Genomic DNA, 27062 nt, shown 5'->3' with positions numbered 1-27062 from the left:
CCTTTAGATCAGTACAGGGGAAACAGAGGTAGACATACAATTCTAGACTTTGGTAAGTGGTTGCTAATCATCACTGAATGGGCCACAACGACTTTTAGTTTGGTCTCAAGTTCAAGTGGAATAATAGCATTACTCTTTTCAATACTGTGTGCAGGTGTGTTTGGGTTTAGGAAAGTTTTCGAGTTTATCTCATATAAAGGAGTCTGATTTACTCTGAGGGGGAAGTGGCCTTCTTTTCCCGAGTAGAGATCTTTTCGTATACAAAGCAGCTCATCTTTCTGAAACAGAACCAAATCTCTAGTTCTCATTTTTCTTACTCCTCAGCCCAGCCCAGCCTGCTTCCTGCCTCTCTCTAACCCAGCCCTTGCTGAAGTAATTGGGGATTTTCATGTCACTAAATCCCAGGGAGTTTTGATCTTACATCCCTTCACCCCTCATCAGTACTGGGGACTACTGACCATTATTTCTCGGTTATTACACAATGTTTTTTAGTTTCCTTTCTCTGTCCCTAGCTGCTTCTTCTCTCCCTAACGAGATCATCCATGCCTATGAGCGTATTGGAGGTCTCCAAGGATTGATTTCAGTTCTGACTTTCTTTGTATATGGCAGCATCTTTCCTTCCTCCGACCCCCGTACTTTCACTTTGAATCTCACTGGATCCTTGTGTTCATTAGGACAGCATGATTCCACAGCAATGACAGTGACAAGCCACTCTCCCACTCCCATGCTCTAAGAATACACATGCAGTCACTTCTGAGTGCTGTCTCAGCAGTTCAGGTTGCTTCCGATTTGTGGCTAGGCCATCGCAGCATGTAGCATTTACCAATGTGCATGCCAATGGAAGACAGTGTGGAGAACCCCACCTACTCTGGTCCTCCTGCCTTTAGCTTAGGAATAGTCACATGCTTTTTACTTACCTGCAAAAGAAGTTGAAAACCGTCCTGTGTTCTTGGGACAAGGAGAGTGAAGTAGGACTTGGTGAACTCCTGCCATTTCTCCCAGATACACTTCCAACTTAGAGAGCAAGCCTAGGTCTCTCATCAGCACCCTACCCCCCTCTGCTGGTTACATGAAACCCTGCTTCACCAGGAAACCTCAGAAAGAATTAATACTGGACCAGGGATGTTAATCAGTGGTAGAGTACTTGCTTGGCATGCACAAGACCCTACATTTGATTCCCAGCACAGCTAAAAGGAAAGGAGAACAAACAAACTCCCAACTTACACAGTGTCCCCAAGTGAGCTTGATACAGTTGCAAAAGATGTCCCTCTCAGAATCTTCCTTCTGCAAGAACAGCTGAGTAAATAATTATCCAGTGCTGCAATCAAAACTTCTATAGAACAGGACAGCCCTGGTGGGGTGGGGTAGTTTCTCAAGTCCTAAAAACATGGACTGGAATTCCAACAACCGATCAACTCATGTGTATGTGAACTCTTAGTGTTGACCCACTTTGTCACCATGACTGTCAAGTTTCCTTCTGCCGACATCTGTCTATCTTCAGGGTAGTTTCTTGTCTAACTCACCATCCACTGTGAACAGCACAGTACAGTGGTCTTCAAACTGGTTACCATGTCTTCCACTCCTGCCACTGGACAGGCATTCTCTACACTGTAGCTAGAAGGATCTGGGGAAAACTCTGTTTCCTGTTTAGTCTTCCAAACTTACCATTGCTTTTTACAATGGACCAACATCTTCAACCAAACTGAATCCCACCAGGGCTGACCTTTGCCTGTTTTCCAGCCTCCTCTCCTAGTCCTTCGTGACGAGCACCCAGAATCAGGGTTAGCAGCCTTCCTTTCTCTTCTTGATGCTCCTGCTAACCCTGCAAGCTTCTGATATTTTCCCAGGAGAGTCCTGTTGGCTCTTGCTTAGGTGCAGTCCCACTGTATCTTTCTTCATAGCTCTTATTGTTGGTTTAACTGAATTTTTCTTTGTTGGATTACTTAACTCATGTCTATCTTATTTACTGGAATGTTTGCTCCATTCAGACAGGAACCATTTCAGCTTTATTCATTTTGGCCATCACCTTGTGTGTTTTCTACTTATACAGGAGATGCTCCTGCTGTTCCACAAATACTAAATACTTGCTCTGTTAGGATTCTTGAGAATAAAAATAATTCCTCCTTTCAAATTGTTTAAGTGGAAGATAAAAGACAGCATATATAGAGGTCATGCTCCAAATGAGTTGGAATGGTTGACAGTTATATGCCACAGACAGTAAAGATCTGGAATCTTCTATCATACACAACCAACAACTAGCAATTTATCACCAGCTTTCCCAAGTTTTTCTGTGCTCTAGGATTAAAATTTCTTAAGGGTGGAAGTGTTCCCTGTTAGGTACTATACATTTTCATACCTGGAATATATATTTTACCTAAAATTCTTATTAATGTAATAGACAGTATACTCAATATACTGAGATATAAATAAAAATTGCTTTTAAAGAATTAAGATGTATTATTGCAGGGTCAGTTTATGTGCAGGTCCATAGTGTCCCCTTGCCTCCCAGGGCCACCTGGAAAACACAACTACCATTTCTCTGCCCCTCAATAGTATCTGTACAATGGCAGAGCAAAGCACTCATTTCCTTTTTCAGGTCTTCCAGAGACGGAACACTGGGCAGCTGGATTTCTTCAAGCGTTGGCGGAGTTATGTAGAAGGTTTTGGGGACCCCATGAAGGAGTTCTGGCTTGGTATGATCTCAGAGAATCAGGAAGGTGGGGTTGTGGGGGGATAATATCCCTCTTGATGGGCTGGTCAGGGCATTTATGGAAGCTTCCCATTTTCAAGGAGCCATTCAAGGGACAGGGACACTGTGTTGTATTGGGAAGGGTCTGGCCCAGCAGGGATGGGTGAAGAGATAGGACTGCCTGAGGTGGCTTTTATTCCATACCTAAGCTCTGCAGAATCTTCTCTGAGCCTGGATTTCATATAACTGCAGTAGAAGGACAGTTGATGGATTTGGATCCCAGGCTCTCATTAAGAGGATGTACCAGTGGTCCCTGTAATTCTGCTGGTACAGCCAGACATTAAGGGCCCATTTTCCCTCTGCTCTCTTTTGGAGCAGATGTTCATAGAGAGTTAAATAGCCAATAAAACATCTACTGGGAAATACAAAAATTTAAAAAAAATCGAATCTGGTTATTCAGTGTCTTCCAGAGTAGATGATGTTTGTGCTTAGCTAGGTACAGAGTTCCATTTGAGGTCTGAGGATAGGCAGTTATTTCATCTATTCCTTTACTTTTGAGATGTGTGGACACACAAAAGAGGGCTGGCTTCTGCTTTGGAGAGGTAGAGCCAGTGGGCAGATTACCCCAATACTTTGTCCTCCCTGATGGCATCCCACGATGTCATTAGCATTGCCATGCCAAAGAAATAAGGGTGAGAATATTAGCACCCCAGGAGAAAGAGTTGGGAAAGCTCTTTATTAGCAGAGAAGATTAAATATAAAGATGACTTTTATCTCTGACTGTCTCAGATGCAGACAGTGAGAACTCTTACACACAAGTTGATTGGTTATTTGAATTCCATTCCATGTTTTTAGGACTTGATAAACTACATAATCTCACCACTGGCACCACCACTCGGTATGAGGTGAGGGCAGACTTACAGACTTTCAATGAATCTGCCTACGCTGTATATGATTTCTTCCAAGTGGCATCCAGCAAAGAGCGGTACAAGCTGTCGGTTGGGAAATACAGAGGCACAGCCGGTAAGAGAGATGTCTCACTATGGCAGTCTCCTTGTTACCATCATCTAAGGATTGACTTGCCATGTGCCATGGATGTGGGCTGTGGGATACTGGTATGCAGAGGTTGGGTGTCTTCACTAACAATGCTCTCTGAAGGGGCTTGAGGGTAAAGGAAGCAAGAATAATTTTTAACCATTAAACTGGATTGTTTTTATATGTTCTTTCCCCCGCACCTGAATCTCCTTTTATTCTCCCCTGGTTTAGGCTGTTTATACGTTTTTGAGCAATTTTATTCTGAGCCTTTCAGTGAACTTCCATACACAGTGGGACTGTTATGCTTGTGTGTGTGTGTGTGTGTGTGTGTGTGTGTGTGTGTGTGTGTGTGGTGTATGTGTGAGTCTTATTATAACATTTTGTGGTATTTTGCTGTGTATTAAGACAGAAAAATGAAAGCACCAAGTCAAGCAGTAAGAACTTTAGATCTCATTAACTTACACGACAGGGACAACACAAAGATGAGTAGTTTAGCCAAAAGCAGGGACTCTTTAGCCTCCATTAGCTGCTCACTGGCTTTTGGCCAGTGGGTGGTGTATTCAGTTGTACCGTGAAAGGAACACAATTAAGCATCATGATTGAACTACTGCGATTATACTGACAAACATTTTAAGAGGGGATGGTGTGGTTGTTGGTCTAATATGGATATTTTAAAGATGATATTTATGGCTTCTCTGCCTTTGGTCTGATTCTGACTTTGCTTGTAGTCATGTCTAAGTGTGTTACTGGCAAAATTAGCTGATTTTATAGGAAGCACATGGAAAGAGAAGAATAACTTTTGCAGACCAAGTGGTATGGTAAATAAAGAGCTAAGGAATGGGAATGGTGGGTATATCAAGGACCTGAGTGGCTAGGGGAAGCTTCCTGGAGGACATGGGGATGGGATTGGCTCAGACAGAGGGCCAAACACAGACAGGAGGAAAGGAGGGGCTTACTACATCTGAGGGTACCCAGGAGGAATAGAGGACCAACCCAAGGCAAACAGATTGCTGTTTTGTAGGGCATCTCAAAATTGTATACTCAAGGATCTCTGAGGTCTGGGGTTATGATCTGAAATAGTCAACTACGAATGGAAAATGTTGAGGTTCTTTGCTATGTATTGTAATGCTAAATACTGGCCCTCAAGGCCTGGTTGTCCTAGGAATGAGAGAATCTTTATGTAGACCCAAGTGACACATGTAACCTTGACCCCCAAGTTATTCCTGATTGGTGAATAAAGAGGCCTACAGGCTATAGCTGGGCAGAAGATAGGTGGGTTTTTGGTTTTGGGGCTTGGGGCTTAGTTTTGGGGGGCAGGGACCATAAAGGGGGGAGAGAGAGAGGGAGAGAGAGGGGGGGGGCAGAGAGAGAGAGAGAGAGAGAGAGAGAGAGAGAGAGAGAGAGAGAGGAGTGGAGAGATGCCATGGGGTAGGTGAGTTATGAATACATGGCCATCAGGGCTGATGACTGGAGTTAAGAGTGGCCCAGATGCAACATGGCAAGTTAATATGGTCATTGATAGAGTAGATACCAAAACCATAGAGGGTAGGTATCTGTTCAGCTCTAGTACATAAGGCTTATTATAAATATAAAGGTTGTGTGTATTTTATCTGGGAATTGAATGGTCAAAGGTGAGGTAGAAACCTCTGATAGGGATTAAATAATTTCTATAACAGGAAAATTTCTTTGAGTTCTATAATTTCATTTCGTAAAACCATAATATAATTTTGCTCATTTCATAGTAATCTAGCACAAAACCTAGTACAGAGTTAGTGAGTTTTAAAACAATGAGATTTCCAGCAGGATTCCTCATGTCTAATCTCGAGGATACTCAATACCTTGATAGGAATAGATCCTGAGTTTATTTGACAAGGGACTATGGGAGCAGGTGGGTGCCTGTCACCAAGGTGGTTGCACTTGACCAAGTTGGAACTGTTCAAGGATTCTAAGCAGGAGTTACATGGGAAAGAGTGTGCAAGGAATTGTTTCTAGGGAAAATAATTGCCGTGAAACGCACCACAGCTACCAAGGTCCATTTTGCTTTGGATTCACCCCTTCCTTCCTTAGATGGTCTGTATTTCTCTGGGCTAGAGATGGGCTGTACAGCCTGCCTTCCAAATGGCACACAAACCGTGGGAGTCAGCTCTGAAAGCCAGGCTACTGGGAAAGTGAGTGGAAGGATTCAACACATTCTAAATTAATTGACTCTCCCTAGGTACATTATCCATATTTTCAGTCTGACTAGGCTCTGGTAACTCCTGTTTTAAAGTTGCTCAGGCCAACGAGGCCAGTCAGTGAGGATTTTTTTTTTTTTTTGGTTTTTGCTTTTGCTTTTTGTTTTTTAATTCAAGGAGAAAGAGGCAGCTCGGATACAACTGGGAAACAGACTGACCTTTGTTCATGTGATTATCAGGGTAGTTACAGAATGATTTAAATAATCATAATGGTTATTATTTTTTAAGACAGGCTCTGATCATGTATCCCAGGCTAGCATGCAACTTGTAATAATATTCCTGCCCTGGCCTCTTGAGTGTTGGAATTAAGGAATATACTATCACACACAATGATCATAATAATTTAATACTAAAATAACATAAATTCATAGTCTCAGGGGAGAGCCCATTACATAACTCTTACCCCATCTTTAAATAAGGTCAGGTTGTGTTTCTGATGGCTTCTAAATGATCTCTAATCATTTAGAATAACAAAGGGCCAGCAGGTCAGCCCTCAGTTTCCTATTTGGGTCTCCTCCTGCTCCGGTCTTAGTGTACCTGTAGTCTATCTGACTATCTTTCATGCTGTCAGTGAGACTTAGGCTTTCCTTTCAGGTTAGAGTCTCAATTATTACAAACCTCATACCTGAGATCTTCCTGGACACGTTTGAAGTCAGGTGTTTCTCCTCGGCTTCCATGTCTTCTGTTTCCCCCAAACCTGGCATCCTTCCTAGCTTCTTGGTTGAGACTTCATTCAGACCCATCTTTTCAGTTTGTCCCTTTCTTTCCCTTTCCTTTCTTGGACCATTAGACATTGCCTTTTCTGAGTCTAGTTAACATAATTCAGCAAATGAGCTGATGCTAATGGGAAAGGGAGTCAACATATTCTTAAATTACTGCGACTCTCCTCCCAGGTACCTTATTTCCATTTTAACTGTGACTAGGGGGTAATTCCCATTCTAAGGTTGTTCAGGCCAATAGGGCCAGCCAGTGGAGGATGTCTTTTTTTTAATAGGAAGCCTTGGGAGACTCTCAAATCACATAGCATTTAGGCAGCCAGCTAGTCTTCCTGTGTGTGCCGTCAGTCAGTCCTACCTTGATGTCCTGCATTACAACAGTGGGGTCAGTGCCATTTTAGCTTTCCTTGTCTATGCTTTGGTTCAGATGAGGGTTTTAAAATCTAGGAAGCTTCAGGCTATGATGCAGTATAGGGTAGAAGACAGATGTTCAAATGGAAGGTGAAGGTCTCCCTGTCTCTGTGAGTGCCATCTATTCCTGTGTCTCGCTTCATTAATGCTTTTATTACAACAGAGATGCACAGCATTGGTGGAAAGGAGAGGCTTCAAGCTTGTCCCCACCTCGGACTGTCCAGCTGGACCGATAGCTTCCCACTTCCACTGAAGTCATACTGCTTTTTGTTTGCTTCTGCTTCTTTTCCTTCTCCTCCTCTCTTCTGCTTCTCCTCCTTCCTCTTCCTCCTCTCCTCTTCCTCCTTCTCCTCTCTTCCTTCTTCTTCCAAAGGAAACTTCAGCAAGGCAATAGAATGTTAGCTTAATTTCTGATGTTGAATCTTATAGGCTTTCCTATGAGTCCCACTGTTGGGATGCTTGCTTATGTAGAGATGGCAACACAAACATAGACTCTGTCAGAGTTTCCATTGGGCTACCCAACTTTTTCCAACTTATCTCATGTCCCTCTTGCATGGGGTTCAGCCATTTTAGGGTACTTAATGGATGGGTCCTCCTCCTGGGGACACTTGGCAAAGTGACTGAGGATCTCTAACAACACTTAGTAGTCCAGGAATGACAATGTCTATATAGAGCTGTCTTAACCCAAAGCCAGTGTTTCCTATATTTTTTTAAAAATTTTTCTTAGGTATTGTCCTCATTTACATTTCCAATGCTATCCCAAAAGTCCCCCATACTGTCCCCCCCACTCCCCTACCCACCCACTCCCACTTCTTGGCCCTGGCATTCCCCTGTACTGAGGCATATAAAGTTTGCACGACCAATGGGCCTTTCTTTCCACTGATGGCCGACTAGGTCATCTTCTGATACATATGCAGCTAGAGACACGAGCTCCTGGGGGTACTGGTTAGTTCATATTGTTGTTCCACTTATAGGGTTGCAGATCCCTTTAGCTCCTTGGGTACTTTCTCTAGCTCCTCCATTGGGGGCCCTGTGATCCATCCAATAGCTGACTGTGAGCATTCACTTCTATATTTGCTAAGCCCCGGCATAGTCTCAGAAGAGACAGCTATATCAGGGTCCTTTCAGCAAAATCTTGCTTGTGTATGTAATGGTGTCAGCGTTTGGGGGCTGATTATGGGATGGATCCCCGGATGTGGCAGTCTCTAGATGGTCCATCCTTTTGTCTCAGCTCCAAACTTTGTCTCTGTAATTCCTTCCATGGGTGTTTTGTTCCCAATTCTAAGAAGAGGCAAAGTATCCACACTTTGGTCTTCGTTCTTCTTGAGTTTCATGTGTTTCGCAAACTGTATCTTATATCTTGGGTAGTCTAAGTTTCTGGGCTAATATCCACTTATCAGTGAGTACATATCATGTGAGTTCTTTTGTGATTGGGTTATCTCACTCAAGATGATGCCCTCCAGGTCCATCCATTTGCCTAGAAATTTCATAAATTCATTCTTTTAAATAGCTGAGTAGTACTCCATTGTGTAAATGTACCACATTTCTGTATCCATTCCTCTGTTGAGGGGCATCTGGGTTCTTTCCAGCTTCTGGCTATTATAAATAAGGCTGCTATGAACATAGTGGAGCATGTGTCTTTCTTACCAGTTGGAACATCTTCTGGAGTTTTCTATATTTTGAAACAGGCTTTTAATGGCTGGTGTTTGAGAAAAAAGAATTAATAGATTCACAGAGAAAAAGAAAGGCTAGATGCTCACCACTACCCTTTCCTTGCTACCTTCAGTCCCAGGGGACAGATACTCCAGGCCTAGTCTCACAGCCCTTTGTCTGAATGTGACTCACAGGGGCTATGATGTTTATGGCTTCTCCTGGTCTTAGGTCTTAGGTGGAGGCTGCAGAATCTTTATCATTCTTTCTGCACTATAAAGCACTGGAGGATACTCAGAGTGACATTTTGCTGAGATGGTCAGTCACCAGCTCAGTGGCTATACTGGCTGGTTTTGTGAGTCAACTTGACACAAGCTAGAGTCATCACAGAGAAAGGAGCCTCCCTTGAGGAAATGCCTCCATGAGATCCAACTGCAAGGCATTTTCTCAATTAGTGATCAAGGGGAGAGGGCCTAGTCTATTGTGGGTGGTGCCATCCCTGGGCTGGTGGTCCTGGGATCTATAAAAAGGCAGGCAGAGCAAACCAGAGGAAGCAAGCCAGTAAGCAGCACCCTCTATGGTCTCTGCATCAGCTCCTGCCTTCAGGTGCCAGCTCTTCTTAAGCTCCTGTCCTGACTTTGAACTATCATCTGGTAGTGTAAGCCAAATAAATCCTTTCCTTTCTGACTTGCTTTTTGGCCATCTTGTTTTGTGTGTTTTGTTGCAGCAATAGAAACCCCACTTAAGACAGTGGCTATACCTTGAGTGTGGGTTTAGACCTTCTATGAGTCTTCTATAACCCTCCCAACCCACACCTAAGAACAGTTTCCAGCAAAGCCAAAGAACAGGGCATTTTGAATAGGGTTCATTAGCAGTTTCTCCTAACACTAATATGAGGGAGTCTAAGCATGATTGGCCTAACTAATTTTTATTCATTATTTCTGAGCTTCTATGTAGTCCATTCGGGCCTCAAACTTGCATTTCTCATGCCTTAGCTTCTGGGGCTAAGGAGTGTCCATCACACCCAGATTTAACTTGGTTTTACTTAGGGAAAATAAACTCATTGATTCAGAACAATGCCTCGGCTAGAGCCAGTTATTTTCTGATTCATGAGCATAGTCATTTTCTATACTCTGAACAATAATTTGGCTTTAGTTTCTCAAAGGTAGAAAATCCATATTCAGAAATAATAATAACAATTAATAAAAAAAAATGTTCCAAACACATCAAAGCTCACTTCCTTTTTCTAGTCCAGGGTCCAAGGTTAGGATAACTGAAGATATCTTCAAGAAAGCATTTGTCTGGGTCTTGGAAAATAAGCTCTGGGAACTTCATATTCAGTCTAGGAAAGCTGTGCTTATTGAAAGAATGTTACTAGGGGAGCCATTGTGTGTTATTTCAAGCTGTAGTTAACTGTCTGTGGGAAATCTGGAGGGAGGAGAAAAACGTAAACAAATAAAGCCACAGGCTGTCTTTTTCTTTGACTGGAAGAAACTCATGGAGGCGTGGCCATCTTGGTGTCGAAGCACCAAAGGATCCTGCCTTTGCTGGTCAAGGCATGAAGGGAACAAGGTTGTGTTTGCAGACTTGGAAGGACAGATTGCTGCTACCTTCCTGTCTTAGTGTTTCCATTGCTGTGAAGAGACACCATGACCAAGGCAACTCTCATAAAGAACATTGAATTGGGGCTGGCTTACAGGTTCTGAGGTTCAGTCCATTATCATCATCTCAGGAAGCATGGCAGCATCCAGGCAGGCATGGCACTGGAGGAGCTGGGAGTTCTACACTTTGTTCCAAAGGCAAACAGGAGAAGACTGGCTCTTCTACGCTGGGCATAGCTTCAAAGCCCACCCACACTTCCTCCAAGGCCATACCTTCTAACAGCACCACTCCCTATGAGCCAAACACTCAAAACACCATACTTCCCTTTGCACAAGGGTCTATTAATTTTATGCTAGGGACTGAACTGGTGGCCTTGATTTCCTAAGTGTTCGCCTACCTCATGCCATATCCCCAACTCCTATGAACTCTTTGCGTACCTGCTCTAACTCACCCTAACAGAGTTCTTAAGAACAAGAACCTCTTCTGCTTTGTATTGCCAGAGCCAAGCATGGGGCTCACCCATCACAGGGAAGTGTACATCATCTGACTAAGTGTGTGGATGAAGCTGCAGCTGTGCCAGGACCACATGAAGGGCTGTTGAAGAACACATGGCTCCCAGTATTTTCACTTCTGTATGCCTGGGTTAAACCTAGAATTCACATTTTTTGTAGGTTCTCAGGTAACATCAGTGATTTAGGTTTTGGGGACTGCCTCCAGAACTATTGTCAAAGGTTATCAGAGATAGACTGCACTTACTAGTAGGAATGAAGCCCTCTGTGGGAGTGAGGAGGCCCCAGGAAATCTGTGTTTCATAAAGAACTGACATTTTAGAATCTGAGGACCAACAGTTGAGTCTTGACAATCTCAGAGTCTTGGTGTCTGGGACCTTCGGTTGCTGTAGGTGAACCCCCAGGATTTTATTTCCATATGGGATTCATAAGAGCCTGGCCTACCTTGCAGGCCTGTGAGAGTCACAGCAATTAGATGTAAATGTGAGTGTCATTGTTGCAGGAGGGGAACTTGATTAAGCCCATGATTGATATGGGCTCTTATTGCCTTTTATGAACTGAAAAAGCAAGTAAACTTCTAAATGGATGACGAATGTGGTAGGGGAAAGAGGTGCCATATGAGTGAAGTAATTAAAGCAGATTCCAGACAAGATGTAACGAAGCATTAAATTGTACATGCGTCCCCAGAAGGGCTCTCGAAGTTCAGGTGTGTGCATGTGAATGTGTGTGTGTGTGTTGGTAAGTGTATGTGTGTGTGTGCTCGGATGAAGGGAAGATAACTAGGAATCTTCTTTTATAGTAGAGTTGAGCTAGACTGTAAGGGAGGTGAGGGTTTGAACAATGGAGGGCAGAGGGCAAATGGGCCTGCTCACCACACTAGTAGAGACAATGGGGTTGGAGGTTGTGCATAAGAGGCAGCCCAGTGACAAGCCTGCAAAGCAAGCAGGATGAACCATCTTCTCCATGGTAGTAGGTAGGATGCTAAGCTTAAGACTGTGACATGGGTGCTGCCACAGGGACTGGGAGATGGACTGAGATCCGGGAAAGTTGTTGGGTGAACACATGTCCTCAGAGATGAAAAGAGACCTTGGTGGCCGCTGTGAAGAGGCAGGAAGGATGTTTTGAGAAAGTAGGTTAGATCAAGGGTATGTTATCCAATAAAGTGAATGGATTTTGGGTCAGGGGCAGCAGGGAGAATGGTCACTGTAGTAAATGCAGAAGGACACAGAGTGTTTATATCAAGTGAAGGGTAGTGAGACCTTCCAAGTGAGAATGCTGTTGAAGTTGATGGAGAAACAGGTCTGGTGTTTGAGGGTCAGGTTAGCAAGGATAACCTGTTCATCTATATCATGTTCCATTCTGAGTTAGTTGTGACGACCTGTGATACACAACTGAATCCTTGGTGTTTTGGTCCTAGATATTTCCTGTTGGGACCTCTTTTCTCATAGTTCTTGACTCATAGTTCTTTTCTCATAGTTCTCATAGTTCTTATCTCTCTTGCAGGGGATGCTCTCACCTACCACAATGGATGGAAGTTCACGACTTTTGACAGAGACAATGATATTGCCCTCAGCAACTGTGCACTGACGCATCATGGTGGCTGGTGGTATAAGAACTGCCATTTGGCCAACCCGAATGGCAAATATGGGGAGACCAAGCACAGCGAGGTAAGTGGCAGGCAAACAGCTTTTCTATCACAAGCTTTGCCTGTCTCCACTCCCAAAGTGATGTCATCCTGGTGAGATTGATAGTTCCCCCTCTGTCTGAAGCTTTCAGTCAGGCCAGGAGATTGTGCTTCGGTCTTCATGGTGTCACCAGACAATGGACACTACACAGTGTACATCGCACTATCACACAACTATTCAGCTGCATGGGAGTGACTCATCACTGATATATGACCTATGATGTGAATCGCATGCTGTCTCATCTCATTATTAAGTTTCTTTTGTAATATTTTTGAGCCAGGGTGGGTCTCATGTAGCCTAGGCTGAGCTCACACTTGTCTTGTAGTTGAGGAATGGTCATAAACTCATGATCCTCCTGCCTTCGTTTTTTAAATTCTTGGATTATTATAGGCATCTGTCACATCTGGCTAAATTTTTGTTGTTGTTGTTCATCTGTTTATACAGACTCTTGCTATATAACCTAGGTTGGCCTTGAACTCTGAATCTTCCTGCCTTAGCCTCCTGAGGGTTGGGGTTACAGGTGTGCACCACCATACCTAGCTATCAGACCCTGTTATGGATCAGGTTGTGGTAATGAACTACCACAGATTAGGTGGTTTAAAAACAGACTTGCGTATCTTACAGTTCTAGAATTTCCTAATCCAAGACCATGGTGCCAGCCGATTCATTTTTGATAGAGCCTTGTTACTTGGTATGGAGACAGACACCTTCTAGATAAATCTTCACGTGACACAGAGAGAGGCCATCTGACCTCCTCAATGAACCCCCCTCCCTGAGAGCTGCCCCTTAATACTACCAAATTAATTGGGCCAATAAAATTTCAATACGCAGAATTTGAAGAGAACTCAAATATTAAATCCCAAACCAGACACTTGGTTGTCTTTTCTAGTTGCCTCTCCATTATAGCAGAGCTGTTTCTCTGGGTCCCTTGATGACTAGGTAAACAGGTTCGGCTTTGGGTCAGACTCAGCCTTGGCTCCACTTTAACCTAAGCCACCAAGAGCCTGCCACACCCTGTTCTTGTCTCTGTCAGGACAGTGTTCAGGGCTCAGTGTATGTGAGGGCTCCTCTCTTGCAAATTTTCCTGTCTGTATTTTCTGGGACTTCCATGACCCTTGTATGTCATGGTGACTTTTTGCCAGCTACAGGTTATCTATGACCCCTCCTGGCTTCCTGAAAATTACACTTTTCTCCTATTCATGTCAATCTCTTGCCCTCCATAAACCTGCCTTGGGTTTCTAATTTCAAGTCCTAGGTCCTGATCCTGGCTTTCAGGCAGCCACCTCTCTCCAGAACTCACACAGACCAATATTACTGTAAATATTAGCACTGCTCAAATCCAGGTGCATTCTTATTACTGTAGTTCTTACCACACAGTCAGGACTCCCAATCCTTATGTGATATTTTTTTTAAAGGGAAGAAGAAATTTGCCCCTAGGGCAATGAAGAAGGTTGGCCCAATGAATCATGGTGGCAGCATGTGGGCCGACCAGGGAAGCCTGTGATCAGAGATCAAATATTTGAAATGAGCAGTCAGCATGCCCTAAACCATCCCTGTATTTGCTAATAAAAGACATTCATCTGGCTAATGTGCTTCTCTCGCTCTGCAAGCCATTTAGCTTCTTGTTTATTATTTACTTCACAAATTAAAATACATAAAATTGGTCACTTGGGCTCTTTATTGGCCAGGTTGCAAGGTTATTAAGTGAATTAAATATTATTGTGCTCACCAGTCAAAAGACATAAAGTGAAATTTAGTTTTCAGCAGGCCATTTGTCACCCCAGCGCTAATATCTAAACAGTCTAAATTGAAAATGATTTTACACAATTGGCTAATTAATACGTTTATTTTTGCCTTTTATTTTTTTGAAAAAGAACAGGGTACGGCAATGGCTGATTGACTGCTCTCTGCCTAAGTTGATCGTCTTGTCAACCTTGTGTTCTGGCCTTCCCTACATCTTGGGCACACACCCCATCTTCCTACCACAGAGGTTTCTTTCTCTCTCCACTCAGCTTGTCGAATACCAGGAGAGGGTACATGATCTGGACCTTGTATTTTGGATCATAACCCATTACTGCTAGAACTTCCTCTTCTTTTTCTTCCTCCATCAGAGACACAGTGATTTCTTGTTCTCTAGGATTCCCCCCCCCCCACAAACCATCTTACTCTTCTCCCAAACACTTGATGTTTGATGTTTGTTTTGCAGGGGGTGAACTGGGAGCCATGGAAGGGACATGAGTTCTCCATTCCTTATGTGGAGCTGAAAATCCGCCCGTTTGGTTACAGCAGAGACCGTTTCTCTGGCAGAAAGAAGCGCTCCATAGGAAAAGCAAGGATGTTCTGAAGGCTTGTCTGAGCTGTCTTCACAGGAGACAAGAGAAACTTGGGGTTGGCGGGGTAGATGGTGCCTAGGAAGCTGAAGTTTGAGGGATGCTCATAGCCTCCGACTTCCTAGATTGCTGGGTACACAGTGCTAATGACGTCATCACACTTTGACCTTTAGAGGTTCCTTCCATGTCATCTGCAAGTTTGCCTGTCTCTACTGAGGGCTTCATTGTTGGCTTTCAGGAGCCAACAATGTTGTAACTGAACAGTACATATGGATAGAACACGTGTTGGAATCACAAGGTTTTTCAGCCCATCCTTAATGACAGATGTATTGAATTAGGGCAAAAAGGTGAACCATCCTGTAGACCATCAATTGGAAATCTTTAGAAATTGGTGGATATCTCTGTATCCATCTGATAATATAGATCTTTGTAGAAAAAAAAAGACAAAGTGAGGTTCTGATCCCCTGGGTGTTAGAGCTGAGGTGACCTGCTACTTCTTGTCTCTCCCGGACCTCCTGGTGTTTGAAGGAAATGTTTATATCTTACTCCTTTTAAACTTCCTGTGTGATGAAGAATGAAGAGACTACAAAGGGGCCACGATGCAGTCATAGTTAAGTTCTGACTAGTCTCTAGCATTCTAGAGACCAAAGCTCCCATTTTATTGCTATTTTTAACTGCCCCTTTTCCAGACATTTGCATAAGTTCTTTCATAGATCTGCATATGTTGTAAATAAATTTGCAGTCATTTAAACTTTAAATAACCCATCTCTCTAAATAACTGGTCCCCTCAGCTCCCCCCCACCACTTCACTCACCTCCATGCCTCTCCCCTCCCCCGGGTCCATCAGCCCTCAGACTCCCTCCTTCCCTGCTCCCCACACTGGAAGCTTCCTCACATCATCTTTCTTGCGTGTTTGGTGTCATTTTGGAAAGTTTTCTGTAACCAAGTCAGTGACCTTTGAAGTAACTTAAATTCCTACTCAAGAAAACACAAATAAACTGTTTGATTTTTAAAAAGCCGTCTCTTGTTATTTTCTTCCCAGAGAGATGGCCCACAATAGCAATACACTCAACTTTTTGCAGGCTTGCTAAGCGCGCTTAAGACATTGTCTTGGTCAGTGTTCTGTGGCTGTGAAGAGACATCATCTCCACAGCAACTCTTATAAAGGAAAGCGTGTAATTGGGGCTGGCTGACAGTTTCAGAGGCTTAGTCCATTATCATCACTGCAGGATGCATGGGCGGCACACAGGCAGATATGGTACTGGAGAGGTAGCAGAGAGTTCCACATCCAGATGTACAGGCAGCAGGAAGGGAGAGAGATACTAGGCCTAGCTTGGGCTTTTGAAACCTTAAGCCCCCCCCCCCCCAGTGACACACTTCCTCCAATAAGACTATGCGTACTTCAACAAGGCCACACCTTCTAATCCTTTTCAAATCGTGCCACTCCCTGATGATCATGCATTCCAATATATAAGCCTATGGGGCCATTCTTATTCAAACCATCACAGGCTAGATTGTGGACTCCCTCTTCAGATGTTATGACTCATTCTAACTGCTCCTAGGATTGCTGGCCTCTCTATGTCTGTGCAGATCTATAGCCAAATCAGTGACCCATAGTCTTTGTTCTGGAGGAGGCTTTGATGGCACCAGATGGCACCATGCCCATCTTAGGTTCATTAACCCCAGGGTTTGGCCACTGAACTGACCTGTGTGGGAGACTGAAGCTGTTTTAGCATCTTTTTGCTTATAGGTCCTTTGTTGCCATGGAGAAATTTCAGCTGACCTTCAAATAGTTTACTCTGAGCAGAAAAGGAAATCTGGGAAGTTCATTTCAGAGTGTTTATAGAGTGGGCAACATCCCAGCCCCCACCCTTCCTGCATGCTGCCCCTTGCTCTAGCATGGTCCATCCAGCAGTTTATTCCAAGCTTAAAGGAGGCCATCCCATGCTTCAGGATGGCCCAATGTGAAAGGGGACGTGAGAAGTGAGGATACACTAGAAGCCAGGAGCAGAGCATCTGTCCTACAAACAGCGGTAAAGTTTCCAAAGTGTTATCTATTCTGTGCATACACAGGGCAGAGAGGAGCAACCAAGCTACTGGCCCTGGTCAACTCTTAGAACTTCTGGAAGATAGAAAACAAGTCAGGACGGTGGTGGTTTAAGGAAAAAGTGAGTCACTAAGAGAGAGAGAGAGAGAGACAGAGAGAGAGACAGAGAGAGAGAGACAGAGAGAGAGTGTGTGTGTGTGCATCTAATCCCACCACAAAGGCTTTAGGGGGCTGTAGTGATGGCATCAGATCTAGAAATGCAGGGCCGTGGGTGTGGGGGAAAGGGAGTTCCGGTGCTCTGGGCAGGCAGATGCGGGTGGACTGCTTTTCACATGGCCCTGGGTGGGCATCTGGCTGTGTTAAGCCACTGACCCCAAATGGCGGGTGGTGGACAAGGGGCAGCCCCAGGTACCAGGTTCTCAGCCTCTGGTATCCCACGCTGGATATGGTGGAGGAGCTGAGAACAGAATAGGGGCCCCAGCAGCACTTGGCCCTGGAGATGAGGGGAGGAATGGGCAGGGGGAGGGGCGCTGGATGGTTCCCACAAGGGTGAGAGTCCTTGGTCAGGTCTGTGGCTGGAGCACAGGATGGCCTTCTGGCGGGATGTTAGACTCGGCCCATCCCATCCTTCAAGCACGGCAGGCCTTGATAATTAGAGACATATGGTTTTAGAGCTTTATTGTAGAAAGGCAGGGAGAAAGGAGGGAAGGTAGAAAGAGAGAGAGACCAGCCATGGCCATGTGAAGAGAGGGGGGAAGGGAAAGAGAGAAAGAGAACTAGAGAGTAAGAAAGATGAGGGCTTAAGAGAGTGAGGAGGGGGCCAAGCAGCCCCTCTTATAGTGGGCTGGGCTATCAGGCTGTTGCCAGGTAACTGTGGGGAGGAGCGTACCTAGGCTATAGTCAGGTAACTGTGGGGTGGAGTCTAGTCAGAATGCCAGAAGCTTGGGACATTGTTGGTGTGACTTAGTCACAGAATTATGGACAGACACCTGATTCTGTGAATGTGGCTCGCCTTTCTGTCCCTTGTAGATTTCTCTATTGGGTCACTGGAGCAAGCCCCATTCAACCAAAATAGGCTGCCCATCACAGTCCCACATAGAAAGACAGACTGAGTCATGAGGGAAGCAGCCAGACATCTGAGAGAGCCAGGCTGCACATGGACAGTATGGGGGAGGCAGTGTGGCTTCTCAGTGGTTGAGGAGCCCAGGGAGCCAGTGGGAAGGACAGGCAGGGGGTCATTGCTGCAATGGCTGTCAGGTCACATTGCCATTCAGAGCCAGCATGAGCTTTGATGTGTGTCCTTCTGCTCATTGCCCCTTCACAGGTCCCATTCCAGTGGGTCTCTAGTGAGTTCTACGCACCTGAGCTTTTCAAAGTTCCCCAGGGGCCTCTAACATCAACTCAGGGGTGAGAGTCATTGTTCCCACATAAGCCTTTGAATGGCGGAGAGCTCTCAGAGGCTTCGAAACCTTGAAGTGACACGGGAGGCTTGTATTTTGGAAATATTAGTTTGGTGACAGGTTGAGGAGGGCCACAGAGTGGGGATTTTGAAAACTACTTAGAAAATTGTGTGTGTATGCATGCGTGTGCATGTGTGTTCACATGTATGGACAAGTGTGTATATAGGACATTACCCTGGGTCTCCTTTTGCTACTTTCTACTTCATTTCCTGAGACAGGCTCTTATTCTGAACCCAGAACTCGCCGATGTGGGCAGTCTAGCCAGCCAGTTTGTTCTGTCTCCAGAGTATAAGGATTTACTTCAGGTGGGGCTGCCATGCCCAACCATCAAGTCCTCACACCTGAGTAGCAATCACTTCTTCCACGGAGCTATCTCCCGGCCCTTGTGTTATCTTTGGTTGACACAAATCTGTGGGGTAAAGCATGCCATTCCAATATGCACGTATATGTGAAGTGGTCAGCGCAGGTGACAGGCATCTCTATCACTGCTGACATATATCATACCTTGGTGTGGAGAACATGCATAGACCTCTCTACCGGTTGCTTTGGAATACACAGTTAGTCCTTGTCAGCCATAGTTACTCCACTGTGATTCAGAAAGTCAGAAGTCATTCCTTCTGTCTGTGCCCCTTGCCCATCCACAAGGGGTGTGGTCTAGGGGGAAGTGGGGAGGCTCGCAGACCAGCTCACAGCTGCTGTAATAGTTCTCCAAGTAGTACTGAGTCCCTTGGTCTGTGTCAGAAGGGGATCTATAGAATCAGCAGGAGTGAGGGAGGACTGGCTTCAGAGGCCAGCCTGTGACCACAGAGCTTGAAGATGTTTATGTGTCACGGCTGCTACCTCTGGAAATGGCTTGGCATTTGTGTTTGTTGAGTTTGAGTGTTCCGTTTTATAACTTACAATTATTGGGGATTCAAGGGCTACTGAAGCTGGAATATACTGCAGGAGAGAGTGAGGAAGGGGGAGAAAGAGAGAAACAGAAGAAAATAAAGAGAGAGAGGCAGAGACAGACAAACACACACACACAATTTAGGTGTGGGTTGTGCAAAGAGAGAGCATGCAGACAAGGAGGCATGCAAAGAACTAGAAGAAAACGTGGTGAAAAGCTGCTGGTGAAACTTAGTTATTAGAAAAGGTCCTCCCATTTAAAAAAAAAACCAAAAAACTTACATGTCTTCACTACCTTAGGTCTTCCACCAGGGTCAAGGAGAGGATCAACAGAGATGATGGGAACCAATCAATCAGGTTGGCGCCTGCAGTCTGGGGCAAGCAGGCTGCTATATCCACTCTTGCCAGTAGATGGCAGTGTTGTCTTATCAGGTGCCTTTCAAATCAAGAGAGACTCTCCCACAAAGGGAGGTTCTGGAAGGGTCCCCACTTCTCTGTTCCTTCCTGGGTAACTCTGTCTTAAGAGTTACCCAGTGGGGCCAAGTCAGCATCCAACCTGCACTTAGTGGTTTCTCCGGCAGTGTTTCTACCTGGATTAACACAACAGGTAAGCAGGCACCCCCTGGAAGGGGTTGCCTAGCTCATTCTTGGTTGTGTCTAGCCTGCAACCTCTCTATCACAGTGTGCTAGGCTGGTCAGTGTGTAGAAAGTTCCAGGGATATTTCAAAACTCTTCCTAAAATGCCCCTGTGAGTGAATTGTTTCTGAGGACACTTTAAGTTCCAGTTCCAGTGTTATATAAATAAGGTTACCAGGTTAGCTCATAAAACCCTGCTCATTTATAGAAGACAAACTTCTATATAATTATATATAAAGACAGCAAAGAATAGTTCTGAAGCCTGTAAACTTTAGCTCTTATTATATTTGGCTTGCCAGCTTTTTTAACGTTTTAAAAAGATTTATTTTAGAATTACTTATTTGATTTTATGTGCCCAAGTGTTTTCTGTCTTTGTATATGTATATACACAGGCACATGCTTGGTGCCCATGAGGCTAGAAAAGAATGTTGGCTCCCCTGGAACTGGAATTACAGATGGTTGTTAGCTGCTATGAGGGCCTGAGAACCAAACCTGAGACCTCTGCACCAACAGCATTCGAAACTTTTGCATGCTTTTTTTCCTCACTAGGAGATATGAAGAGCCTGTTGTAAGGCTGGTTTTCTGTGAATTGTCAAGAGGACTATGACAGATCATGGGTGGAAGAGAGAGAAAGGCTGGTGAAAGACAAGGAGGTTGCTGGAGTGTGGGTAATTCCACGCCTTCCTCCATACATTTCTTTTTTGATTTCTAGAACACAAACCATGGTTTTCCTTCATTAATGACACTTAACTTGAGCACTTAAGCCAGGCTCAGTGCTAAGTGGTTTTTCTTTTTTTTTTTATGTATTTCTCCATTTAATTTCTGAAGATAAGTTTTAATATGGAGGTAACATCACAGGCATAAATTACATGTGAGAACTGGTGTGGGTCCCAGGATCTGGACAGCCCTAGTCCTCAGCCCCAGCCCTCGGTGCTCAGGGACTCTCGTCTATTCTGCCAATAGCATCCTTTCTCCGCTCACCCAGTGCAACTCTTTGCCAGCCTGACTTGATGCTAGTCTTGGTGGATGTGTCCCTCTGGGAAAGTGACAAACACGTTATATGGTTGTGGTTTGTTCCTTTAGGCCAGTTGTGACCCTTCAGGACAAATACTGTAGTATGGGCTCAGTGGACTTGGCACCTCGAAAGAGCTAAAATCCTTTGATATGCATGCCCTGCCATTACTGAATAAATCGTGATGCTTGGCCCCATGGGAATCTGAAAACAATTCAATAAGTTGAACCTATGACCGATACAGTAAGTTGTCCGAAGGGAGTTTTGTTGCTGCTGCTGTTCAAGCTTGTGTGCCTGTGACTTTGAATTCAAGAATAATCTTAAGGGCAAAGGGCAAGCAGGCAGCAGAGTACTCCAGTCAGTTGAGAATGCTAATGGATGGTTGCATTGCGCAACTCTGTCCTAACGCTCCGAGTGTGGGTGAGCCTGAGCAGGCAGAGCTGATGGAGCTGGAAGGGTGGTGAGCCAATGAGATGCCTGGGAGTTGCACTATCGCCTCTGGGCGGCCCCTCCTCTGCATCAGAAACTTTCGCAATATTCTAGAGACTTGAATAGCAGGTTGAATGAAAATACTCTGTCCCCTGGTTGTCATAGCTTTGTAGTGATAGGAGAAAAGCTGAAGGATCAGCCGAAACTGCGAAACAGCCTGCCTTGGGCAAGACAGGAAGTGTGCAGCTGCGCCGTGGGTCTTCCTTCTCAAGCTTCCGTTAAACAGCGCAGCTGTTCACTAACACTGAATTACTCTTTCCACAAGATGCTAGCCTCTGCCATTCAGGGTGGTGTTCCTAGCCATAGGGTGGCTATTGAGTGCTTGAAATATGGCTGGCATAATTGAGCTCTGGACTTTTAATCTAATTTAATTTTAATGAACAGAGCCACATGTGGCTAATAGTACCAGATTGGGCAGTGCCAGTCGGGAACATTTCACCATCTTGTTTCTGTTGGCCCGCACTCTAGGTAAGCATTGTTGGGAAAGGAATCAAGAGCATCCAAGTCATTTCATTTTCTAACTAGGGCAAAGTTGTGGTTGACTTAGAAAAAGGATAAATGTGCTTATATAAATACATGCACATAGACACAGGTATCTGTGTCCCTTGGTCCTTTGTTTCTTAGCACCAGATTAACCCAAAGGTTATTTCTTCCTTTTCCTATGAAAGACATGGACTTCAGTGGAGAAATGTTTTCTAAGTGTCGCCAGGGAACATCAGTATGTTTTCTGCAGCCGTTGTTGCTCAGTTCAGCTTCCAAAGTCGCCTGCTTTGCGTAGAAGGGAGAGATGCCACATTTCTGGTCCTCAGACCTGAGATTCTAGGAGGCCAGGGACCAGGCAGGAAGAGCCTCTGCTTCTGTCAATTCTGTGTGAGAATAATATCTCAGCGGTAAGCCAGTGACTCAATCCAACGTGCGAGGAGGATTTCATTTTCAAAACATTTATTTAAATAAACTTTTATATGTATTTGAATTTTACAGAAAACAAAACACTGACAAATACTGTACAGCTTCGATCATTCATATGAGCGATTCATTTCTTGAAAAAGTGACTGGCTTTTCTTTACATCTTCCTGTTCTTTTTCCTCTTCCCAAGAAATCAAAAAAAGTCTATTGGACACTGGATAAAGACCCCTCTGACTGTTTCTGAGTGTGACTAAGGCAGGCCAGAAGTCCAGTGTGGGTGGGGACAACCCCAATGCCCAAGTCCATGCCAGTTGAGAAGGTCTCTTCTTTATGCATCTTCTTTTCAAATTTTCGAAAAAGATTTATTTTATGTGTATGAGTGGTTTGCCTGCATGTATACATGTGTACCACATGCATGTCTGGTACTTGGGTCTTCTACAGAAGCAACAAGTGCTCTTAACTGCTGAGCCATTCCTCCAGCCCCCTGGGGCCTCTTAGGTTCTTCATGAACTTACTGTCCCCAGATGGATCAGGTAGGCACAAGTCCCAAGCACCTTACCCTAGGACTGTATCCGTGGCAACTCTGGAATAGACCAAGGGAAACAGTGTCTGTAGAGTCATAAAGGAATGAATTGGCATGATGCAAGGAGAAGCAGTAATATGAGAAGAATTGTCAGGGTGAGGCAGGGCGACAGGGCACCAAGCAATACTTTGGGCTTCTGCTCTCTGGTGTCTATGGGAGGGCCTATCACTTCATGGGCCCTGTATCATCCTAAGTGCTCTATCAAGGCTGTCGGAGAGTCTGCGACAGGAAGAGGTGATCCAGTCACGGTTGGGATTCCAGGATATAGAAGCAACTGGGAACTGCCTTTCTGGATGGTTTATGTCAGGAACTGGCTCAAGTCTATTTGGTTAGAAAGCAGTAGGTACACTTGTGTCCAGAGTCAGGGGCTTTGTTATGGCAATCAGGGACAACTGACTGCTGTCTTAATTCAAACTGGCAGCCAGTTGTCACGGAAACCGTGTAATTTGTATGGTCCCTGATTCCGGCGATCCATCCTTGCAGACTGTTATCTGACATCCCATTTCTGCTGTGTCTTCACCTCTACCCCCAAGTCTTCTGTCTTAGGGCAACTGAGAGAAGTGGGAAGAGCATCTGGTGGGTACCAATTGGCAGAGAAGGGGAGAAGACTGGTCATTCTGTGACATGCGGAGGACAGCCAGGTAATCCACAACCAGCTCCCTATGTGACAAGGGGGCAGAGAATCAGGAAGTGTTGCTTTGGTCAAAGAGGCCTGAGGGTGGAAGGCTTGAGTGCCTAGTGGCATTGAGGTGATGTAGGATGAGCGGGTGAAATGTGACTGTCTGCTAGAAGGCCCAGGTAGCCACCATTAGGTAGCTACCCTCCAAGGGCCTGGAGCACATCGGGAGTAGACATGAGTACCAGGTGGCCCAGCTGAGCAAGTAGAGTACAACTTTACATTCATACAGTCTCATCAATTTTGGGAATTTTTTTCTTGCTGCTGTAATGTCATAATTTGGCTATGTCATTAATTAGACAGTGATTTTTCTACTGTCTATAATGGTCTCCATGGGGACAATATTTATAGAGCTCCCCAGTAGATGTGCAAATGAGCCGTTGGAGTATAATCGCTTCCAAGCTGGGAATTCTCTGCCTTTGTAACATGGCCACAATACAATCAAAATGCCAAGCAATTTGTTTTCTTTGACTGGGGAGGAAAGGCTCTCTTCCACTCAGAAAGTGGCATGGCTTCAGGTACCACAGGGCACATATGTCAATCAACCCTGGTCTCAATGCCTTGCCTCACCTTCTGTAGCAGTTAATGGCGTGTCTTAAAAGAGTAGGTCACTCAGGTTGAATTGTGAGGTATTACAAGTTATCCTTAGCATCATTGCATATCCATCCACAGTTATGAGTACCTACTGTGTACAAGACATTTGCCTGAGCATCAACATAAATAGCAACAGATACCTTTATAGTTTTATCTTTCATTTAAACTATGGCTTCTACCTCCCACTGGCAATACATTATGCACTGCTACCAACACAGGATTGCTTCTGGTATGTGTTGTGTTGTGTATGCGTGTGCATGTGCAAGTGTATGTGTGCATGTGTGATGGTTATGAGACTGGACTTGGGATGATCTTACTTGGTTTCTTTCTGGAAGCCCTTGGTCACACGGATTATAGCTAGCTCATGCGAGGCATCTCTCCTTACGCTTTCTATCTCTATATTACATCTCGTGGGTACACACCTGCAATCCAGTGAAGTGAATATGTGGGTTTCCATAGCTTTCTCATAGTCACTGCCAAGAGCTGTTCATCACTGCTTAGAAAAGGGCACCTTGCTGAGTAGTTATGGGGTAATGTCCCCGAGAGGTCTTGGGCCACATTAGACATCTGTTAGAGGTAATGAGGACCTTGTCGTGAATTGCAAGCAAAGAGCTTTGAGTGTATCTGGAGCCATACTTTAAACTTTCAGGTATAGGCAAAAGGTCAGAAGCATATAGAAACCACTAGCTATGTCTGTATCAATATATACTGAAGTGGGGACTGTACCAGGGTCTTAGAATGTCCAAATGTATTTCCAGTAAAACATTATGTAGGAATAGAACACACCCATCTCCAACCTGAATGATATACAGACAGTGCATAGGGCCTTGCACCATGGCTTCTTAATTGCACATATGTGCCTAAATCTGGACATATCTTCTCATAACACATTTCTGCAAGTATATATATTTGAGCAAAAATATATATTACATGGCTGCGTGATAAATAGAATATCCTGTCCCATGTACCTGTTGTCCAAATGTGCATACATATGATACAAACAGAGTTGAAAGCCATCTAAGATGCATATGTACATACTTTCTGTGCTTTTGTGCTGGAGTATACCAGAAACTGCTGTCCATGCTTGGGGCACTGATACGGGACACATAGCTGCCAAGACAGAGTAAGAATTGTCTACACGCCGCCCCCATCCATTGGGATGCGTAGTCTGAAATTTGTCCCTTGGTTGAGTGATCTGTGGGAGTGAATGCATCACGTTAAAGGCTCCTCCAAGTCTCTGTGGTTGGAAGGAGGCTCGGCTCCAAGGGGAGGACACGCTGCCCCCTTGCTCACTAGACAAGCAGTGATGGTCTCTTCTCCATCTGGAGGAGCTTGGGCTGAGCAGAGATCCAGAGGTCTTCATCTTTCTTTTTCTTCTTCTTTTTCTTTTTCTTCTTGTTCTGGTCTGGCTGTTGGTTGCTCTTAGGTGGCCGGCTACAGCAGCAATGGCAACAGATGAAGAAGAGGGTGAGAACCACCACCAGGGGCAACCCCAGGAGCACAGCCAGGCAGACTGTGTTGAAGACGCCTCTTTCGTGTCTGATCCGGATGGTTTCCCAGACAGAGTTGAAGAAAGAACTGTTTCTCTCCATGGTGCTGGTCTAGTGTGGGGCCAGAGGATCGTCAATTATCTAACAAGCCCTCGGTGTCACAGAACACAGTGTTAGACACTTGGAATTTATTTTTCTCTCAGCTTCACGTTTGGGCATGCCACCAGGAACACCTGAAGAAAGCAAAATGGACAATTCAAGAGAAATGCAATAGCAATGGTCTGTCTATTTTCATAGTGTCCGTGTCTTTATGCTTAGAAAAGAGAAGGAATCAACGAGTTGCAGAGTTTTCTGAAATCGTATTAACACTCAATATACAAAGTGTACACAATTAATCAATAACCTTTAACCCATTCTCATTATGTACACACGTGATATTGGGCTTAGAATAAAGGAGTTACTACTATGTCAGACCTGCTACACACTAGGTAGTCAGCAGTTGTTGAATAAATTAATCAGTGTGTATAGCATGTGCTTTTTGGTTAATTCTTCTCCTGTACCCTACCTAGCTCATCAGACAGGTGACGAACACGTATTTCCCATATAGTAGCCCCTTGTCTGAGACCCTAGGAACATAGCTTATCATTTTTGATATTTACTAAAGCTTAAAGCACAAGATGAGATGGCCTTTTGTGGCTAAGAGTCCTCATCTTGTCACATGCCTGCCACTCTCATTGGGTGCTGGCTCTCTTCCCAATACTCTCTCCACCCCCTTCTTATACTTCACTCTGCATCTGGTCCTCTCTGCTTTCTACCTTCTTTCTCTTTGTCACCTCATTGGCTGCTTCCAATCAAACATTCCTGGTCTCTTTTCTACCTGTTTTGTTTTAACTTAGGGGAAAGAAACCTAGCATCTCAGGGGAAAGAAACCTAATACTACCCATCAGTGGACAGTGGGCATCCTCAAATCCTTGTACAAGTATCTTCTCTTCTGTCACCCCTCCACCTCTCCATATATATCTTGGGGATCGGCTCTCAGGTGTAAAGTCCTGTGAATCCTGTGTTCAAAGATGACTTTGGGAACAAACATGATTCAGAGAAATTTAAAAAATCTCTCGCTGTGTACCACATTACCTACCCTGGACTCAAATAGAGAGAGAGTAACCAATTTTCTGGTTGGAGACTTCTGGCCAGCTGTTTTATTTAAAAGTGACAAATACAAGGTCTACTGCAGGGAAGCAGGATGTCTGAGGTTGCATGGAGTTTCAGTGAGCACCCAGAGTTTTGGATAATGAACCCAGCATTCTCCCAAGGATGCTGACAACCAGATAGTGAGAATGATGTGAATTATATTGTAGTACTTGGTACTTTCTCACCAACAGGGTCTCCAGGGTAGGCTTGAACTTACAATCACCCATCT

The 27062-nt window shown here is 44.6% G+C and overlaps 2 protein-coding genes and 1 long non-coding RNA gene across 9 annotated transcripts in view; 2 read left to right on the top strand and 1 right to left on the bottom strand.

The window, feature by feature from the left end:
- The window catches only part of Tnn (tenascin N), a 68664-nt gene extending 52787 nt beyond the window's left edge, over window positions 1-15877 (top strand). For all 4 annotated transcript variants that reach the window (XM_006496905.1, XM_006496904.1, XM_006496906.1 and 1 more), the window contains 4 exons: window positions 2597-2693; window positions 3545-3712; window positions 12350-12513; window positions 14738-15877. In XM_006496905.1, the coding sequence (XP_006496968.1) occupies window positions 2597-2693; window positions 3545-3712; window positions 12350-12513; window positions 14738-14875 (567 nt within the window). In that variant the 3' untranslated portion in view covers window positions 14876-15877. The remainder of the gene's footprint in view (window positions 1-2596; window positions 2694-3544; window positions 3713-12349; window positions 12514-14737) is intronic.
- Window positions 15878-22318: 6441 nt separating this feature from the next.
- Window positions 22319-27062, bottom strand: part of 4930523C07Rik (RIKEN cDNA 4930523C07 gene) — a 34208-nt gene continuing 29464 nt past the window's right edge. For all 3 annotated transcript variants that reach the window (NM_001162896.1, XM_006496968.3, XM_030242454.1), the window contains one exon: window positions 22319-25875. In NM_001162896.1, coding sequence (NP_001156368.1) covers window positions 25445-25744 — 300 coding nt within the window. In that variant the 5' untranslated portion in view covers window positions 25745-25875 and the 3' untranslated portion in view covers window positions 22319-25444. The remainder of the gene's footprint in view (window positions 25876-27062) is intronic.
- Window positions 22921-26171, top strand: 4930562F07Rik (RIKEN cDNA 4930562F07 gene). Of its 2 annotated transcripts, none has more exons than NR_038031.1 (3): window positions 22921-22977; window positions 23416-23523; window positions 25579-26171. It is a non-coding gene; the product is annotated as an RIKEN cDNA 4930562F07 gene (long non-coding RNA). The 2 variants fall into 2 exon arrangements; NR_038030.1 differs by lacking the exon at window positions 22921-22977 and adding an exon at window positions 22988-23116.

This window comes from Mus musculus, chromosome 1 (assembly GCF_000001635.26).
Source record: "Mus musculus strain C57BL/6J chromosome 1, GRCm38.p6 C57BL/6J".
In the NCBI taxonomy this organism is placed as follows: Eukaryota; Metazoa; Chordata; class Mammalia; order Rodentia; family Muridae; genus Mus; species Mus musculus.
This window is presented reverse-complemented; position numbering and strand designations above follow the sequence as displayed.